The sequence below is a fragment of the Podarcis vaucheri genome (genome assembly GCF_965113315.1).
Source record: "Podarcis vaucheri genome assembly, chromosome: 9".
Classification (NCBI taxonomy): domain Eukaryota; kingdom Metazoa; phylum Chordata; class Lepidosauria; order Squamata; family Lacertidae; genus Podarcis; species Podarcis vaucheri.
Genome location: NC_138767.1, coordinates 56,378,060 through 56,397,678, shown reverse-complemented (window position 1 = coordinate 56,397,678; position 19,619 = coordinate 56,378,060). Strand labels below are relative to the sequence as shown.

The window sequence follows — 19,619 nt, the reverse complement described above, 5'->3', positions numbered from 1 at the left end:
ATTCTGTGGCTTAGCTAAACGTTGTGCAAAAGGTACTTTCTTCTGCCAATTTCGAATCTGTCCAAATTCAGCTTCGCTGGTTGTCCCCTATTTATTTGTCCCCTAATATTGAGAGACAGAAAGAAATGTGGATGTCATCCCTTCCCGAGGACAACTCGAGCTGCCATCTCTTTTCTGGCAGAGCTCTTGTGTGTGGCAAGAGGAATCTTACAGGTTGAGCTTTTCCTGCTGCAAAACCTCTGTAAAGGAAAATACAGTAATAATAAAAAGGGGGCATCGGGTATTTCCCCCCTGCCTTTGCATAGTGTACAGCCCAGTTCCCAACCCCTGCGTCAGCGGATCATTGCGCGTGGGAATGCAAACTAGTCTTCAGGAAGTCAGCAGAAGAGGAGGAGGAGGAGGAGCGCTAAATTCCTACGACCCACCCCTTCCCTATTAGGGCCGACCATCCCGCCAGCCAGCCACGCCCCTCACCGCTGCCATCCGGCGAAGGAAAGTTATGGAACAAGCGCGAGCACGTGGCCTTGTTTTATAATTTCCTCGCCCCGCCCCTTTCCTTTGTCGCGCTCCTCGCGGCGGCCCGCCGGCCAATCGCAAGTCAGCCTTGCGCGGAAAGCCGGATGACGCTCCGTTTTATGTAAGGCCCTGGCGTCGCCCGCGACGCTTCTCGCGCTTACAGAGAAAGAGAGAGAGAAGGTTGGTGGGGTGGGGGGCGCGGAGGCGGGGCACGTTGGAGAGATGGAATCCGGACCTTAAGGTTGAGGCGGGGGGGGGGGGGGAAAGAGTGCGAGGTGAGGTTGAGGGGACTTGAAAAGAGGGCGGAGCCTCCCGCGAGCGCGCTCAACCGCCAACAACGTCCGAAAAAGCCTGTCAGAGGAAGGAGGGAGTTGAGGGCTGCGCGCGCGCGCCCGGCCTCGTCAACCGCCAGCCGGCTCCGTCGTCGGTGCTTTACCTCAGAGAAGCGGCGGCGCTCGGGGGTCGCGCGCCACACCCCCTCCGTTGAGCCGGACGTGGAGTGGAAATGGCGTCTTCGCCGGTTCCTGAGTCGGCCCCAGAGCCGGGGGGCAGCGGCACCCATTCGGAGCGGGAGCTCCTGCTCCGTCGCGGGGAGCTCCTGGCGCTGGGCAACCACCTGAAAGAGGCTCTGGAGACTTACTCTGCGGCGCTGCGCTTGGGCTCGCCCAGCTCCCGCCGCCGCCTGGGCGCGCTGGTGGACTGCCTGGTGCTGCACTACCGCCTCCGGCAGAGCGGCGAGAGAGCGGGCGACGCGCCGAGGGAAGGCGGCGGAGGCAGAGCGGCGGCGGCGGAACAGCCGCCGCAGGGGACCGCCGGCCGGGAAGACGGCTCCTCCGCGGCGGCGGCGGCGGGGCTCTTCCGCTGCCCCGGCTGCGAGGGCTTCCTCGGCGAGCCGGTGGTGGCGCCGTGCGGGCACGCCTACTGCCGCCGCTGCGTCCAAGAGCACCTCCGCGCCCGCTGCCGCCGCTGCGGGGACCCGCTGGCTGCGTCGCCCGTCGCCGTCGCCCTGGGACACCTGGCGGAGAAGTGGTTCCCGGAGGAGTGCAAGAGGGCTCGCACCTGGCGGCGCCTCGGAGAGATGCTCGTGCAAGGGCAGCTGCGGGAAGCCAGCGAAGCCGCCAGCCAGGCCCTCGAAGAGGGTAAGAGCCACGACCTCTGAAGCGGGGTGGGTGGGAAAGGGTGTGGGGTAAAAAGGGGCCTTTGACTACAATCGTGCGCTTTGGGGAGCCTGATCGAACTCGAATGTGCCCAGCGCTGGGCTCCCGACGATCGGAATCGGCCCCGTGAAGGAATCTGTGGGGATCATGCATGTAGGCATGCACAGGTGTGCACGCTTGCTTCAACCCCGAAGCTTGCCGGTTACTTGATGGCTTGCAAGCATAGAGGACATTTTTCGTAAAGAGGCCAGATGCTCCATATCGCCCTAACGCAATACTTCTGGGCGAGCTGAAGTCACGCATTCAGCCGGGAAGTGAGTGTTGCATAACCTAAGCGTGATCCAGATTCCTGTATGTGAAACAGGCCCCGGCGCACTTCAGCTGGAAACTGTAGCTAGTTTTCCAGTAAAATTGTGCACATCAGATTGCGAATTTAACATGGCCCTCAGAGGTGGCAACCTGTATGCAGGACTTTTGGAAGTTCCTAGAAAGTTGGCTTTTTGCAAGACTTTCACAAGTGAAACTCATACTGCAGATTGTCTTCCACATTTTCAGTGAGTACTTAAGGTGAACCCTGATGGTTTCTAGGGGGCATTATGTGTTTGAGGTATCATGTTGGTTATTTTGCATAATGTGGATAAAGGCTTTGTTGTGAGTGACCTGAAGAGAGCGGAGCTGTGAGTTTCCTGTTACCCTTTGTTTTGTAGGGAGGTAAAAATGCTTGTATTGTTTTTCTGATGCTCTTTCTGTAAACTTTTCCAGACTTTCCAAAAGCTGGCATTTAGAGTACAGTGGTACCTCAGGTTACATACGCTTCAGGTTACATATGCTTCAGGTTACAGACTCTGCTAAACTAGAAATAGTGCTTCAGGTTAAGAACTGTTTCAGGATAAGAACAGAAATCGTGCTCTGGCGGCGTGACGGCAGCAGGAGGCCCCATTAGCTAAAGTGGTGCTTCAGGTTAAGAACAGTTTCGGGTTAAGAAGGGACCTCCGGAATGAATTAAGTACTTAACCCGAGGTACCACTGTATAAGCAAAGAGGAATCTTTGAAGATGCATTCTATGGGATTAGCTTTGTTAGTTGATGAAGTGCTAGGGGACTGTCATTTTCTGAAAGGTAGTGAAAAAGTTTCAGCTTCTAAATTTTGGAACCCATTTTCAGAGTATATTACATAAAAATAGGAACCTTGAATAAAAACCTGTTTTTCTAAAAGAAGGGATGCAGATATGGGTGAAGAAGCACTCATTCACTTGGGCTTAGCAACTGTGTTTGGGAGGTGGTGGTCAGAAGAGGCTTGGCTGTGAAACCTGTAACACTGAGGACCAGTAATTACTCATGATGAATTCACTTTTACCAGAGGCCTATTTTCAGTCTCCTAAAGTGTTACTGAGACAATTCGCAGGAGGCAGGCTAGTTGCATAAGCAGATGGGGGCGTGGAAGGGGAAAAGGTTGTATAATGCTGGTGACATCACAGATGGGAGTGTTGAGTCTTTCACAACACTGTTTAGAAAATACTTGTATGGGGAGGTGTAGAGATATGACTAGGTTAATATTCTGGGAGCACTTCACAGGATGTTCAATATTGAGTACTACTTGTAACACTGTATGAAATAAACTAAGGAAAATTTAATTGTGTGTATGCTTTTATATCTCTGAAAGATGTTGAGTCTGGGCTTGGTGACTGTGACCTTTTGTAACTATTCTGGTTTTCTGCCTGTTCAAATCATAATAGGCGTCTAAATTCTCATTCTTTGAGAACATTATATTCCATCTTGCACTTGTGCTTCTGTGGTCCTGGTATCTTACTTTTGAGATGCAGAGCAATGACCAGCTAAAATCATTGGGCTTCCTAGTTTCTAACTTGAAAGTCTAATCCAAATATGTTAGTACTACTTTCTGATGGAAGTTTTATCATTGTTTAAAAATTGTCTAATTTGTTCAAGAGACTGTAATATTCTTCTTTTACTACACATCAGACCAAGGACATTTGCCTGAAATAAAAATGGGTATGTTGGAAGGATAGTTACAGGGAATGAAATGTTTATTTTGCTTTGAGACAGAAACTTTGCAGAGTTAGAGGTTTGCATAGTGCACCACATGTCCTTAATTTCGAGTCAGAATATGGGAGTGAACCTCAAGGCCTAGTGCAGAAGTCTTACTCTTGATGCTTTCATCCAGTAGGCTAGGCTAAATTTGGGAAGTGGCCTATTGTGCCGTATTTATATGACCTTAGATTCAGTTCCTAATCTCCAGCATGTGACTTGATCAGCAGAAGTGTCTGAGTAGTATGTGGGGCATCTGATATAATGGAGCTATAAACAGCCATAAAGAATTAGAAAGGACTTCAGCTGGACTTGTTTGAGTTGTTTTTGGTCTTGTTGTGTACTACAAGAGTGTCTCACTGTCCATTCAGATGCATATGAATACACAGGATGGGAAATGCTAGATACCAGCGTTAATTACTGTATTGCTATAGGCAAAACTAGCAACTTTTATGCTCTAGTTCAGCACGGAGTTGAATTTCTGATGTTTAGGTTCTTGGCCTGTCTAGTGCCTGAAGTTCATCGTGCTAATGTTGTAAACTTGTCTGCTTCCAGCCAGTACCTCATGAAAATGCTACTGTATGACTCAGGGGCTTCTTTTCTTTTTCCTTGTAGTCTCTTTCCCACCCTAAAACCCACCCCACCCAATATTTTCTAGAGGGTTATGGGACCCTTTGGAGCAGATTTGCGGAGCTGTTAAGGGGCAGAGAGGAAGCTGAAATCTAATCACATGAGAGGACACTTGCACAACTTTGAATATACATATAGGGCAGTATCTACAGTATGCTGCGGGTCTTAGCAATGAGCTGATCTTTTAGACTGTGTGTACCCCTCAGTTGTGCAACCTCAAAGTGGGGTTAGTTTCCTTGTTATATGATCTGTGTTGGCCCCTTTCAGTATGTGCAAACTAGCTATTAAACACTGGTGTGGCATATTAATTTTAGTAAGAATTTTTTGGAATTGAATTTGTAAGTCATAGAAAGGAAGGCATCCCAGAATTGGGGCTTAATCCTTTATGAAAATTGGATAATTCTTTTTGGAGAGTTAGGTTAGGAGTTATTTACACACATACAGGGAGCCGGGGTATAGCAATTAAATATTTTTTAATATGCCACCTTGGTGGTACGTTTGCCTCCTAGATTTAAAAATGTTATTATAACTCATTCCACAGTAATTAGAAAAAAGCATACATTAATGTAAAATAATAATCATAAAGTGTGTTTACTCAGCACCTTGCCCACATAATCAAAGAAAAGAGAAACTTGAAAGCAGTTGATCTACTTTCATAATTACATGATGTGCCTAGATGCACTTTGGGGCATGATTAAAATGTGTCATAAGATGTTTGGAAAACAGAGACCATATCCAGTCAGCGTCTAAAACTCTTGAGGTATTTCAGACTGTTGGAATTTAAGGGTTAGAAACCAAAAAGTTGACATCTTGCACAAAAGTAGTGTTGTCGTCTTGAACTGTCAAGCTCTAAGGGAGTTAAACAGGCAACTAGATGTGACAAGGTGATATCCACAATCTGTGTGGTTTCAAGTAGTTCATTTTGTTTTCACAGTGGAAGATGTGATTACAAATTCACCGATGTTGCATCTACTCTGGCCGTGCCAATATTATCATTTTAAGCTTGTAATCAGTCAATATCTTTGCTTTCACGCCTAAGTAAACTTTACTGCTGCAAGCATAGAGGCTTGAAATACAGTGCCAAAACACTAGTAGACAGAAAACACTGAATTCTGTCCTTTTTTGAGGGCTTTCTTTAATTTATTTGTCCTATATTTCCTTGCTTATCCTATAGACTAGGGTGGTTCAAGGATTTGCAGACTACCCAACTTGGGAGAAGAGTGAAGGAAGACTGGTCTTGTCTTACAAACTATGTCTATACAGATTTTAAGACCACATTGGGTCCACAAAACCAACCTAAACTTCAGTTTGGGCTTTGGACTAGCATTCAAATATTTTTATTGGTCTCTAAGCATATAAATAGTTCTTGTAGTTAGGTTAATTGCATTAGGGTATTTACTATCACCTTATTTGCAAGGGTATTTTAACATTTAGTAAGTCACAAATCTTTACTAACAAGCTTGTCCACATCAACAGCATGAAATAATGAACTACTTCTCTTCAAACTTAGAAAGCTTTTTTTTTGTGTGTGTGTGTCTGGCTTCTTGGAAAATGTTATTTTCCGTAGGTGCATATCTATTTCTAAGTCTGCACTGCATGTGTATTTTGGATTATAAAAACATAAGCAGTTTCTATTCAGCTACATGACAAAGTCATTGGTTTTTATTTTAGATCCTAGTGATTTGATACTACGGGTTTATAGAGCTGAATCCTATGCTGGCCTCCAAGAATTTAAATATGCCCTGGATGACCTGAATGCTGTTACTGCTAAAATGCCAAATTGGTCTGAGGTAAGTCTATAAAGTGTAAATGCTTAAGATAATATCCTATTAAGTAATCCACGGAGTTGACTTATTAAAGTTGATGAACTAAAGTCCATTGATTTCACTGGTCTTACTTTTAAGTATGACTGATATTGAATATCACATACAGTGTACTTGTATTATGAAAAAATACAAAAACATGATGCTAGAAATTGCAGCAGCATTTTCAAACCCAAACCCACCTTTATCCCAGGCATGCATTTGGGAACCATTTCTTATTTTTTCCCATGCATTTGCATGGTGCTAGTACTACTGTTTTGACCCACTTTGGATCAGGTTCACTACGTGGATTGAGTCTTTCAGCAGGCATAGTACTGCACACTTCTAGCAGAAGCCCTGTTCTGTTTGTAATTATGTTTTCAAGCACAATTGTGCAGAAGTTGAAAAGCTTTGTCAAGATAAAAAGGCGGGAGTGTTTAAGCTTCATTATAAGCACTTCAAGTCAAGAGTTAAATGATCCCTCCACCCCCAGTTCTGCAACTGGTTCTGCAGTTGGTTGGCTTTCTCTATGTGCACATGCACGTACATATAATTTTGCATGAAACAAGAATATAAACTGCATTCACACTGTGGATGAATAAATCAATTTTGCATGGTGCAAACAGATGCTTTTCAACAGTAGCTGTACGTATATGGTGCAGACTAAGGGCTTGTTCACTCTTACGTTTGACCCGTTGCTTTCCCTTGGGGAAACCTGCAGTTTAGTGCTGAATTGGAGCAAATGGCAATCTGGTTTTCCGTGGATTGCCATTTGTTCTGATTTATCACTAAAGAGTGGGTTTTCCAGGGGAAAGCAGCAGGGCAAATGCAAAACAGCTTGGACCTGTCCCTAGAAAGCATGGGATAAGCATTTGCTTTCTAGGTACAGGATAAACAGAAGTGTGGATGAGTGCTAAGTATGAAAGGGTGAAACAAGGTCTGAAAGAAGTGAATGGAGTGTGTTATGCCTGTATACTGTTTATTCCAATTGGTTCTATGGACTGGAGGAAGTAGTGATGGTAGAATGCATAGGATGTGCCATCCTTTTGTTTGAGTTCTCTGCTGTTATTGTGTCTCATTGCATAACATCAGGTATTACACTAACTCTTAAAACCATTAGTGCCATTGTAGGTTCTATCAGTTTCACTGAGGCTTTCTTCTATAGCAACTTGTAAGATCCCAATCAAATAATTCAGTGGCATATATAGCTACAGGAAGCAAAAGCTCTATTGTACCCAGTGGGGCTAACTTCAAAAGAAATATGCTTAGACTCAGGCTTCTAAATCTTTCTGTGATGCAAACCAAAAGATTAACATTTAAATACCTTTGAATCACTGTTTTCTTAGGTCTACTTTCGGAAAGCAAGAATACTTAATAATGCTGGGTCTAAAGATGATGCCTTACAGCTCCTTCTTCACTGCCTAGCCCTTGATGAAGAATTTATTCCAGCAAAACTAGAAGTTGAGAAGGTATTTATATATTTTAAAGCAATGCTTAATTTTTGCTTTCAGTTCTAATACTTTTCAAATGTAGTTACTTCCTGTGAAGAGGAAGTTACCAATGTTCACGTAGAAAACAAAACTTGCATTACAGTTAATTTTTCCAGAGATCTGAAGCCTGGTGAACTACTTAAAAAGCTCAGCTGGTTCACTGTAGTATGTTAAAAAGTTAGAAGACTGGGATGATTAGATTTACAAAATTCTAGTAATAGCTGGCTTATTCCTTAATATTGTCCATTACACAGATGCTGTGTGATTTGTTATCACCAGAAAGTGTGAGAAAGAGTCTGAAGGAATCTGCTATGAATTCTTCGCATGTTCGAAGTAAACCATTTATACATGGTTCTGAAATGGAAGAGTCTTGTGAAAATTTACAGCACAGTTCAGAGCCAGTAAGTAATGATTATTTTTTTCCACACATGATATTTCAAACGTTTCTATGCACAATATGTAGGTTGTGCTGTTGACTTGTTTTTTGTTTCATATTATTCTAGTTTGATGCCATATAATTTTGAAATTTCAGGGTTGATAGGGAATGTGGAAAGAAGCTAGAAAAATGTTCAACATTGTAGAGAGAATGTTATTGATATGCTAATGAAAATTATGGGAATGGTTTTTAAAATAACAATTGTGAAGCAATACTTTTTTAAAATAAAGCTTTTCCTGTATGTGCTTCTTCTCCCACAGTCAGAGTTGTTTAGCGGTGCAAGTTAAGCAAACAATGAAGCAGTTTAGAGCCAGAATTTTAAGTTTGCTTGAGTTCTGGATTCCAAACAGTTCTTTGTGTCTAGGGACTCCTGAGGTTCTATTTCAGCACAGTAGAATGTTGTGCAAGTCTGTATTTTTAGGATATTGCTTTTTATACTCCTAGGTCTGCATTCACACACGGAAGTTGTGACATGGTAAGGTTCCATCTAATGATGTGCCTAGTTTCATAAGTGAGAGTGGAAGTAGAATTTTAGAAATACAGAATGGCAGCTAATATTCAGCTAGGACCAGATATTATTAGTTCCCTGCAAATCATACTAATAATGTGAAACATTCTGAAGTAGTCCACAGAAATTTCAAGGTGGCCCTTTGCACTGGGAAATATGCCTGTTCTGGATAACAAAGGAGGGTTTATCTAAAAAATTGTGATTCTGCTGGCGGATATTGTTGCCAATTTATCTGAAATTTGATAAAGATTCCATTCCCCCCACCCATTGTTTTTTGGTAGGATTTAGAAATGCAAGAGCCTGTTGGAGGAAGCCTGCATCGTGCACAGTCTGCTCATTCTCTCCACTCAACAGAAACTAATGCCAAAGACGATGGATTAAAAAGGGTTTCTTCTGAACCTCTGCTTTCCAGCCAAGATAAAGGTGCTTTATTAAAAAGAAAGTGGTCCCTTTCAGAACAAGATGTTAAAGTTATTGAAGATGGAAGGAATAAACATAAAAAACAAGGAGGTAACTATTTAGTCGTGCATATTGATGTCTCATAAATTCAGTATTTCATGCTTTGATAATATCCTTTATTGTTTATTTAGAAACTACAAAAAGGGATGCCACCTTTCCATTCAATCATGGACCAGTTCCAGAGGATTTGATTGATGTTTCAGACTTTGAGTGTTCACTGTGTATGAGGTAATACAGTGGTTTCTTTAATCAACCTTTTTATTACCCATTTGATCATCTTTGTCTTTGATCTCTTCTCCATCTTAGGGCAGCTTTTATGTTAAGATTCTTGCTCTAAAGCTGCTGAAAATTGCTTCTGTGTGCAAATTGCTCCATGCTGTGCAAAGAGAGAAGCACAATGTTTGTGTTTTGCTACATGTGCCAGCCTTTTAGCTCCCAAACTGTGGTCCTTAGACAACCAGTGATCCATGAACTTAATTCAAGTGGTCTGTAGCATGTCTTTGGAAAACCAATAACAAAAGCAATTAAAATAATACTGCATGTAACACAGTACATTACAATTCCTACAACAAGCATTAAAATTAGTAAGTGGTCTGACAAGATAGCAATGTTCCATCAGTCCCATCAGTTAAAATGTTTGGGAACAATTGGTAAACGTATTACCAATGATAGTATTAATGTCAGTTGTGCATTTTTGGCTAGTGCCAATGAGTGAACTCTTCACTCATTCAGGTTGGTACACATGGGGAAGGCTCACAAATATTTCTCTTTGGCAGTAATGTGTTGTTTCATAGACATAAGGGAATGTCTGCAAGAGAGTTAGGGTTTAACCAAATGGCCCCTAATATTGACAGAAGTACAGTTTTGGCAACTTCTTGTCAAGCCTACAGGTTCTGTGCAATTGGTTTGCATCTGACTGCCCAAGACATGACGCCATGACATTTGCTATATTTATTTGGCACTTTTTTGCATCTTGGGGGATGCATGCATGGAACATATTGAAAGCTGCTCTTCAACACTTCTACCACACAGACATTTCATAGAGGACTGTCTTCTTGGAAGTCTAATGAACATGCATTGTCACTAATGCCAAATGTCTGCCAGGAGGAATGACAGATCTATCTTATTTCTTAATTATGCTAAGCCTACAACAGCCAAGGTGGTTACAAGATAAAAGCATCCAAATGATTGTTTTGTTCTGACTTGGCTTAATTTACTTGTTTTAATGTTTGTCACTAAAGTGACTGTAGCATGATTAACTTCTTGAAATTTTTTTCAGGCTTTTCTTTCATCCTGTGACAACACCCTGTGGCCATACTTTCTGTAAGAATTGTTTAGAACGATGTTTGGACCATTCTCCTCAGTGTCCTCTCTGTAAAGAAAGCTTAAAAGAGGTAACAATATTTACCATACACAACATTGCTGACTTCTAAAACAAGTATTTGTAATACAGAATTTATACCATTAAATAAAAACTTGGTGGAAGCTAAGTCTTTGTTCGGATGTTTTTCTGCAATGGAAATGGTTTCCAGTATTCCAGTTTCAGAAGCTTATTTTGTTCAAAGTATCATCAGTAGGAATTAGGGCTGCTAAGTTTTGCTCAAGAATAATACATTTTATTAGCCATAGAAAATGAGTGCATGTGGTAGTATATGTGATTTATATTTTTATTTGTAAACTGCCTTAACTATGATTTTATCATAGAAAGGCAACATCTAACTTGCAACACAAAAAACCCTGTACACTGATGTCAGCTGCCAGGGAGAGAAAGGCAAACAACAACAATTTTATTATTTATACCCCGCCCATCTGGCTGGGTTTCCCTAGTCACTCTGAATAGTAAAAGCACCCAGCAGAATAGTAAAAGCACAATAAAACATTAAACATTATAACTTCTCTAAACTTCCCTTTTCCTATGTCCATCAGAAGCCAGGTAGCTGATTTGAGTGTGATTTAAAAATGTATACTTCACTTTTCTTTATAAAGTTCGCCTGTCCACAATAATGAACACAAGAACAGTCTTGCTTGATCACAGCATGGTTGCCTAACCCAAATGAGTGGCAGCATATGTTCCCAGCAACAGCCAACAATTACATACAGAATGAACTGATGCTGCCTCTCTTCTTAGCCTTCCTGGAGAAATGGCATTGCCTACCTTGCAAAAGAAAAAATGGTCTCTTTTAACTGTCACTTTTGGTTGAGCTAGCTGAAGGGCAGAGCCAGAAAGTGAAACCTTAAGTGTGCATTGTGAGGTTTATGCTACAAACAGGTTGTTGCACAGGATGGCCGTATATTGGGCCAAAATTTTGATTGAGGCATAACTTTTTAATTGATTGAATTGACTAATTATCATGTTAATTAACTCTAGTAAAAGCTCTGTTGAAAGAAAATTTGAGGAGTTCTAACGTAAAAACTGTTCAAGGGAAACAAAGTAGTCAATGCAGGATTGTTGTATCACCCTGTTTTCTGCTTGATATATAGAAATTGAAGGCTAGTATAAAATAATTTGGATTAGCATCTTTGCAGTAATTAAGCTATAATGACTTAAGATTTTATTTTTACTTCTAGTATTTGGCAAGTAGACAATATAGAATTACACAGCTGCTGGAAGAACTAATAGTAAAGTATTTACCTGCTGAGCTATCAGAGAGAAGAAGAATTAATGATGAAGAAACAGCTGAATACTCCAGGTAAGTTTATAAACTGAGTTATTAACAAGTTTAGGAACAAGTAGTAAACCTTTTCAGTTGCACCTGCTTTTGAAAAGCTTTCTTCCCTCAACTATGTTTTTATTTACCTCATTTTTTGAAGTGTAGTCTCAGTCTACTTCTACTAGATCAGGGGTCTGCAACCTTTAAGACAGAAAGAGCTACTTGGACCTGTTTCCGAAGAAAAAAAAACACTGGGAGCCGCAAACATGTGCGCTGCTGCCCTCCGATCTGACAGTGGCCGGGAAGGTGACGTTGGGACGGTGCGTGACTAACACACGCACCGCCCCCATGCGACGTCACAGCCAGTACAGCGCCCGCCACAGTGGGGAGTCTCGGGGCGCACAATGCACCTCCTCCCCTCACTAGTATCTGCCCTGGAGCCACGGCAAAGGTGTAAAAGAGCCACATGCGGCTCCGGAGCCGCGGGTTGCTGACCCCTGTACTAGATGGATTTGTTACTGAATCACCTCACTGAAGAGAGCAAACAGAATAACATGAATTTGGTACAAGCAGGTACACTGACCTGTTTGACGCTTTCAAGTGCAGGTGGTTCGTCCTGCTTTTTCTTGCAACAGTTCCTCTAAAGGAGCTCAACATCATGTGTTAACCTCACAGCAATGATTCAAAAGAATCAGTGAACTTTATAGCCAGGTCGCAGTATCTCAGGCCCAAGCACTACATAATAATGGCATATTTTTTATTTTTAAATACAGATCTGTTCTAATTATGTATAGAGCAAGGACTGGGGGCTTGATTTTAAGAGCAAAAGGTATGCATAGAGCAGGGGATGTGGAGTCTCTCCCTGTCCATGGCTTACCTCTTTGTTGTCTGTCCTCTGGTGTCACAGACAGATTTGCTTCTAGTATTGGATTCTGGCTCAAGGGATGGAGAGAACATCTGGTGGGAAGGGTCCAGCACATTCTGCCCATACACTTCCCTTTCTAAATCATATTCTACCTCCTTTTTATACATGGTTGGCATATCATCACATAGATGTTATTAAAAATCTTTCTTTCCTGTTGCTTTTTGCTGTTGTTTAGAAACTTGAGGTCATTCTAAAGTAGGGTTGTGTTTTTTTTCTTCATTACTGAATTATCTTTTGTAAGCCACCTTGAGGTTTTTCACAATCAGTGGTGTCTAAATTTTATGAAATACTACTACTACTACTACTACTACTACTACTACTAATATAGTACTTCGGTTTAGAATCGCAACAGAAACAGATGAGAGAATTTTTTTATGCTAATTGAATATCCACATTCCATTTGGATGACTTAAAAGAACTTGAATTAAATTATTTACATAAGTCTTAACAGTGCTTTTTTCGGGGGGGGGGGGGGACACATATCCCCAAGCATTTTGTGAATCTTTGTACTTTCGTCCATTTACTGTATTTATTTTCCCTGACTTGAACTATGAAATGATGATTTTCTTGAGTCAAAATGATAGTACCTTTAAACATTTTTTTAGAAAAAAGCACTGAGTCTTAAGCTTTATTTCTCTTCATATTGTATACATCTTCATTCCTACTGATTTAAGGCCTTTTGCTATAGCTTAGCTTTTGTAAGAGGTTAAGGGAGTATATGTATTTCCCTGTATCAAAAGAGAACTGTTCGGGCAATGTAGGTTTTAAAAATACTATTATATATTTTTCGTATTTTGTCTTCAGCTTGACTAAGAATGTTCCAATCTTCGTTTGCACTATGGCCTATCCAACTGTGCCTTGCCCCCTCCATGTGTTTGAGCCAAGGTATCGACTGATGATTCGAAGGAGTGTGGAAACAGGGACAAAACAATTTGGGATGTGTATCAGTGACCCTAAAAATGGGTATGTATGTGTTCCACAGTTTTTAAATATATGTGTGTGTGTGTGTGTGTGTGTGTGTGTGTTTCCGAAGTGGATACTGACACAGTGCCTCTTTTTCTAGCTTTGCAGATTATGGCTGCATGCTGTACATTAGAAACCTTGACTATCTCCCAGATGGACGGTCTGTTGTTGATACAGTTGGATTAAGAAGATTCAGAGTTCTGCAAAGAGGGATGAAGGATGGCTACTACACTGCAGACATTGAGTATCTAGAAGATATAAAGGTATTGGATTTCACATTCGCTTACTGCTTAAAACAGGATTTTAATAATGCATTTTCTAAACATATACAGATATACAGATTATAGCCTACTTGTTCAAATGTAAAGCTACTTTGTATATAAAGCATGTGCATTTAGCATCCCCTTGTTAATTAGAATGGAAACTTGCAATTTACAACGCATGGTAAGAGGTTTTAATTCCACATTTTAGGTGAAGACGTGTTTTAGATTAGCGTTGCAAAAATAAAAATTAGGGAGCAGATGTCCACTTCTGCTCAAAAAACTTGCTTTTCTGCTCTACTTCCGTGTGGTTGATTCTGGCTATGGAGGAATTTTTCTCCTCGCAGCCCAACCAACTTGTAACTTTAATGTTGAAAGGAACACACATCAAATGAGACAGGTGGTCTTGCCATTTGAGTACTTTTGGATACGTGAAGAAAGGGTTATTGTCAAGCTGCCACTTTAAGCATATGTGTTGAAGGTTATAGTTTTAGGTTAGATTAAATGTGTCTTAAAACACTATTGATCTCATTCAAATATAAGAGCTTTCATCTTGAAAGTGCTGTTTAGGTGCAAGCATCCCTTGTACGCATGGAGAGTTGCTTTTGACATTGGAGCTCATGAACTTTCATGAGAACTCTGTGTTTTACCCTACACATGGAACTCTGAATATGAAAGACCTGGCTTATTTGGACAATCCTCCAGGCTATAGCTTTGAAAAATCACAGGTTCAAAAGTTCTCCATTCTTTTCTATGCACAGCTTAATATGTTGTTTTCTGGTCTGTTTTCCTGTTTGCCATTTTACCCAAACAAACATGCTATGGTTTCATCTTACTCTCCCAAATAGGGTTGCAGACCACTGTTTGATCGTAGTTTGAGAGGCATCCAGGAACCATAACTTGTTTAGATGTAATGGCTCTCATTTGGATTGATTGATTGATTGATTGATTGATTATTTAAGGCAGTAATTTCTTAAGCCCATGCATGAAGGCAGTGGGGGGGGGAGGCTTGGGCCTAGGAGCTGATACCCCAAAACATGGCTTGAATTATTGACCCAATCTAGTTTTTTGTGTGAGATGCTTTGCTGTTGATGGCAATATTTTGATGACCTACTTCAGCACTGAATTTTTCCCATTCTCTTTAAATATAGACTGAACTCAGACTTGCGATTTTTTGCTTTTTTATGCAAATTAGCTATGAAAGTCTTCACATATACAGCTTCATTGTTTTGTTTTGTGACTATACTGCACTTTCTTCATTCATAGGTTGAAGATGAAGGTGAGATGAAGAAACTTGGAGTGCTCCATAATTTTGTATATAGCCAAGCTTGCAGTTGGTTCCAAAGCTTAAGAAACAAATTTCGTAGCCAAATACTTCAGCACTTTGGTCCAATGCCAGAGAGGGAAGGAAACATACAGGTATTCAGACACCATACAGTATCTCTCTAGCAATTATTGGCATGATATGGGTTGCTTTGTTAGTAAAGGAAGCAGTAGAAAGATTGGTAGAGTAACTGATGTGGTGGTGGTAATCAGGCAAAAAAATGGACAGCAGCTAAAAGAGAGAGAAGCCAAAATGGTGCCAATTAATAAAAGCCGAGTGTGTATTTTAAATATGTGGTTGTGTCGGACAATGAAACCAGGCTTTTAAAAAGCCAGTTCTTGAATTCCTTCCTCTAGAATATTATTCTATTACACTTAAGGAACAAATCTTTCTCAACACTATTTTGAGGCTGTTCACTTTCTGTGGCAATAGGCAACACAGCTGACAAAGCTGCATGTCCCTAGTGGGATGGACAAGTGCGGTTGTCGCAGTGGCTGTCAGCACAGGCAGACTGAAGCTTTGCATTGCCGAGCGGCTTTGAGATGTCCAAGACATTTCTACTAAAACATCTGATGGATAGTGTCAACCTGTTTATACTGTAATGGTAGTGAAATTTACAGCAGGGATACACTTGCCATCTTGATCTTGTGCTGTAAGACACAGCTGCCTTAGGGCAAACACTTTCAATCACAGACAGAGAAGACAATATTTAAAACTTCAGATCGAGATTACTGCTGAAAGTTGGTTTTGTGTAAGCTAGCTAATAAAACCACCTCATTTTACGTTATCAGGAAATCTTGAATTCCTAGGACCTGGGGGTTGATAATGGAAAATGAAACAATGTATTTTGATTGATCTCTAGAACCTGCTCATTTCACACCTGTGTTGTAAGCCATTTGTTACCATTAGTACATTCTAATTTTTTGTTCCTTGTTTTTAGGAAATGGCTAATGGACCCGCATGGTGTTGGTGGCTTCTAGCTGTCCTGCCTGTGGACCCTAGATACCAGCTTTCTGTGCTGTCTATGAGATCTTTGAGAGAACGACTAATAAAAATTCAAGATATATTGATGTATTTCTCTAGAAACCAGTCCAAATGACTATCCAGATCTAACTGAAACAATACCCTATTCTAGCTGTAACTACAGCTGGAGTTCTTGCAGCATTTGCACTTTTAGTACTGGTCTGAGAACTGTATCAGAACTGCTTTCTTCCTTCCTTTATTAATCAGTTCTTCACATGGGTCCCCTCAACTTGAAGGGCACCACTAAAATTGCACACAGAAAAATTAAATCCGGAAAAAACTATGGGAAAATTCTACTGTATTTGCACTATAAACAAGTGAGAATGTATCATCCTGTGGTGTATTTCCACTGATTAGTTATGAAGCATTGGAAAGTGCAAGATTTAAAAATGTCCAAGTTTACAATATTAAGGATGCATTCAAAATCTTGCAAATCAGAACTTGCCTCTGATACAGCGCCCTGTTGCTATTTGCACAAAGTATTTAAAATGTAGTATTGAATGTTGCTATAAAAAACTTGTTTTGTGAGTGTCTTAACTATAAATATGGCACAAGTTAACTTTCTTGCATACTTTCAAAATAAAAATGATTGTATGAATTTGGAGCCATGTTAAAGAACAATTGAAAAATAGGTTGGTCAAGAAGTTATTGAAACTGTGAAGACATTACCTATAACTGTGCATTGTGAAAGACTGGATTAGATACAGATGACTACTAGATGACTCTTTGGAGTGGTTGCTTTGAGCACTAGTCTTTCCAATACATAACAAAAATATGATTCAATGCACTAAGCATACAACAGTGATTCCTAAACTTCTCTGACAAATGAGCAGATTTGAAAATACTATCAGTGACTGCTTCTCTTTGCTCCATGAGTCAGCTGCAGCTCACTCACCATACCCTTCTAGGCAACTCATGAAAGTTTGGGAACTACTGAAGCATTGCTACAAAAATTAAGGGTCTAACTAGTTTTTGAAAGTTCAAAAACATTTGGTGCAAATAGGACTTCCATGCCTTATTCATATCGCTATTACACAGCAATGCAAAGGTTAGCATTCTGCTTGCCAATAGGTACTTTTGTAGTTTTCAGTTTGTGACTGTCTGACTTGTATGTGAAATCATTTTGTAAAACTCTTGCTTTTGCTAATATTTAATTTTCAATAAACCTAAAACTTATATTTTTTTTAACTTACAACTATTATTTTTTTCTGTCTCTGTTGGGCTTTTTATATAGCACCTCTGCCCTAAAGGATAGTTATCACAAACCTGAATTGTTATATATGGATCACAGTAGTGTCTGATCCCTACAGCTTGGCTATGTTCTTATTGGCTCAACATACAAAAAAATATTTGGGGTGGGAATGAAGCAGTCTTTGGATTCTGTTGTTAGTACTTCATAATCATTAAGGACCTCTTCCTTTATGAGCCCATATCACTGTTTTGAGGCATATTTTTGATAAATACACTATCCTGAAATATTAAGGCCACATCCATACATAGCTTTCCTGCAATCTGGGAGTCTTGGAACTATTTGAGTGGCATTCAGAAGACACACTTGATGTTGATGGAATGATCTCTTGGGAGTACAGTAATCTCAGGAAATGCATGTCTCTGAAGGGGAATGGAATAGATTGGCGTCAACTTTTCTGGATAATCTGCAGTGAGCAGGTTCCAAGAACAATTGCAGTTCTTGATACAACCCCATTTGGCATCATACCTACTGTTGCAGGCAGAGATCAAAAGATAAATATGGGCTTATTCCAGCAAGCTGAGTCATGATGATGTTATGCCTCTGCTTATTGTTGGAAGAACTCGGAGACGGGTACCTGGATCAGATTTTTTCTTGTTCATATCTCGTGCAGTTATATTGTATCCTAGAATGAGATTATTTTATCCTTTTGTATTTTGTATCCTAGAATGAGATTATTTCATCCTTTCACCAATCCTAATGGGTAAAGTCCTTTATGATGGAGCAGGAGTGTATGCTCCATTTTAGAGTGCATTGAACTTCTCATCCTATAATGTTGCTCTTTATTGAGTCCTTTGCTACTGAATGAGTTACCATCAAATATTTCTAGGTGCCAACATGCTATTTAGTAGTAGGTGACATGGAACATGCCGTCAGCTGTGCTGTTTTTCGCTCCCTGTCTTGAGAGAGCAACATGGTGGCTTATACTTTAATTCAAAGCTAACGATGGAAAAAAGGTTAAATGGAACTAGGTAAGTAACACTGCCCTTCTCATGCTACCTTGCCAGCTGCTACAATGCATGCACCGTGGCTTACTCTTCTGTTGCTCTTGCTCCTGCCCCGTGCATGTGAGTGGAGAGATCATGGTAGCTGCCTCTTAGTAGCCAACAAGGCCCAATCAGACATGTGGCCTTACCTTGTTGGGTCTATTGCTCTGTAGTCTTGACTTCCTGCCCATATCCCCCAGGTGCAGCCACCCAAGCCTTTAAAAGCATGATTTAAACTTTAAGGGCCCTGGATATATGATTCTTCTGTTGAGGCTGAGCAGATTAAAAACAAGGCAGCCCTGACGTTTGAGCGGACCAAACCAGAGTCAACAGTGAACCCTGCCTCCAGGTGGGCCTATTATGTCTGCACTGTTCCCACGGACTCCAGTGACTTCAAAGTCCCTCTATCACCCTACTGGGGACAGGAAATGTCTTAGGTTTTGTTACAGGAAGAGGTTGCTACCATGAGACCTGAGATAATGCATCATTTTGACTCTCTTCAGACTTCCGGTGAATTTAGTAGCTTCTCTGCTGTTCCTGCTCCTTTGCCCAAGCAAATTCCTCCTCCTGCTCCTGCAGCTTGCTCCCATTGTTCAGTTTCAAATCAAGGGAGGCCCTACTGGGTTCTATTTCCCCTGAGCTGTTGCAGGCTGCATCACAGCCACCTCGGGTGTTGTCAGCTCAGTCTTCCCTACCTATGGCCTCCCCATCTCCAGAGTACCTCTCAGCTTGTGCACAGGGACAAGGATGGTTCAGGGGTGTGGAACATAAGGGGGTTCACAGTATAAGCTGCAAGCAATCTTCCTCGCCCTTCAGGCTTTCAGTTGGCTTCTGGGTTTTGTTAGCTTGTTTGCCAAGTCTTGGTCCCTACAGTCAATAGGACAGCAAAGGCACATCTGAACATCTCCTTGTTTGACCAAAGGCCCATCTCTTTCGCTCAGAAGCCCAACATACATAAGCGCATATTTTCTAAGCTAAGCATAGCCAAACTGGTGCATTCCAGATGTTGTGAACTGCAACTGCCATCCCTGATAAGTTGCCAGGGTGGCAGAAGCTCATGGGAGCCCTTATTGAAAACATCTGCAGGGTTCAACATTGGCTACCCTTGTTCTTCTAAGCACTCTTTTCCAAGGAAGTCATTGCTAGGTGGACAGTGTATTCATAACTCTCTAGTAGCAGGCAGATTCAAGAGAGA

The 19,619-nt window shown here is 41.2% G+C and overlaps 1 protein-coding gene across 1 annotated transcript; it reads left to right on the top strand.

Moving 5' to 3' along the window:
- Positions 1-791: 791 nt before the first annotated feature.
- LONRF1 (LON peptidase N-terminal domain and ring finger 1) lies at positions 792-17,384 on the top strand. The gene is made up of 12 exons (XM_082238143.1): positions 792-1,655; positions 6,020-6,138; positions 7,497-7,619; positions 7,895-8,041; positions 8,866-9,094; positions 9,175-9,271; positions 10,323-10,437; positions 11,612-11,733; positions 13,424-13,582; positions 13,683-13,845; positions 15,109-15,261; positions 16,107-17,384. The coding sequence occupies exons 1-12, from the start codon at positions 1,022-1,024 to the stop codon at positions 16,263-16,265; spliced, it is 2,220 nt and encodes a 739-aa protein (XP_082094269.1). The 5' UTR covers positions 792-1,021; the 3' UTR covers positions 16,266-17,384.
- The last annotated feature ends 2,235 nt before the right edge of the window (positions 17,385-19,619 follow it).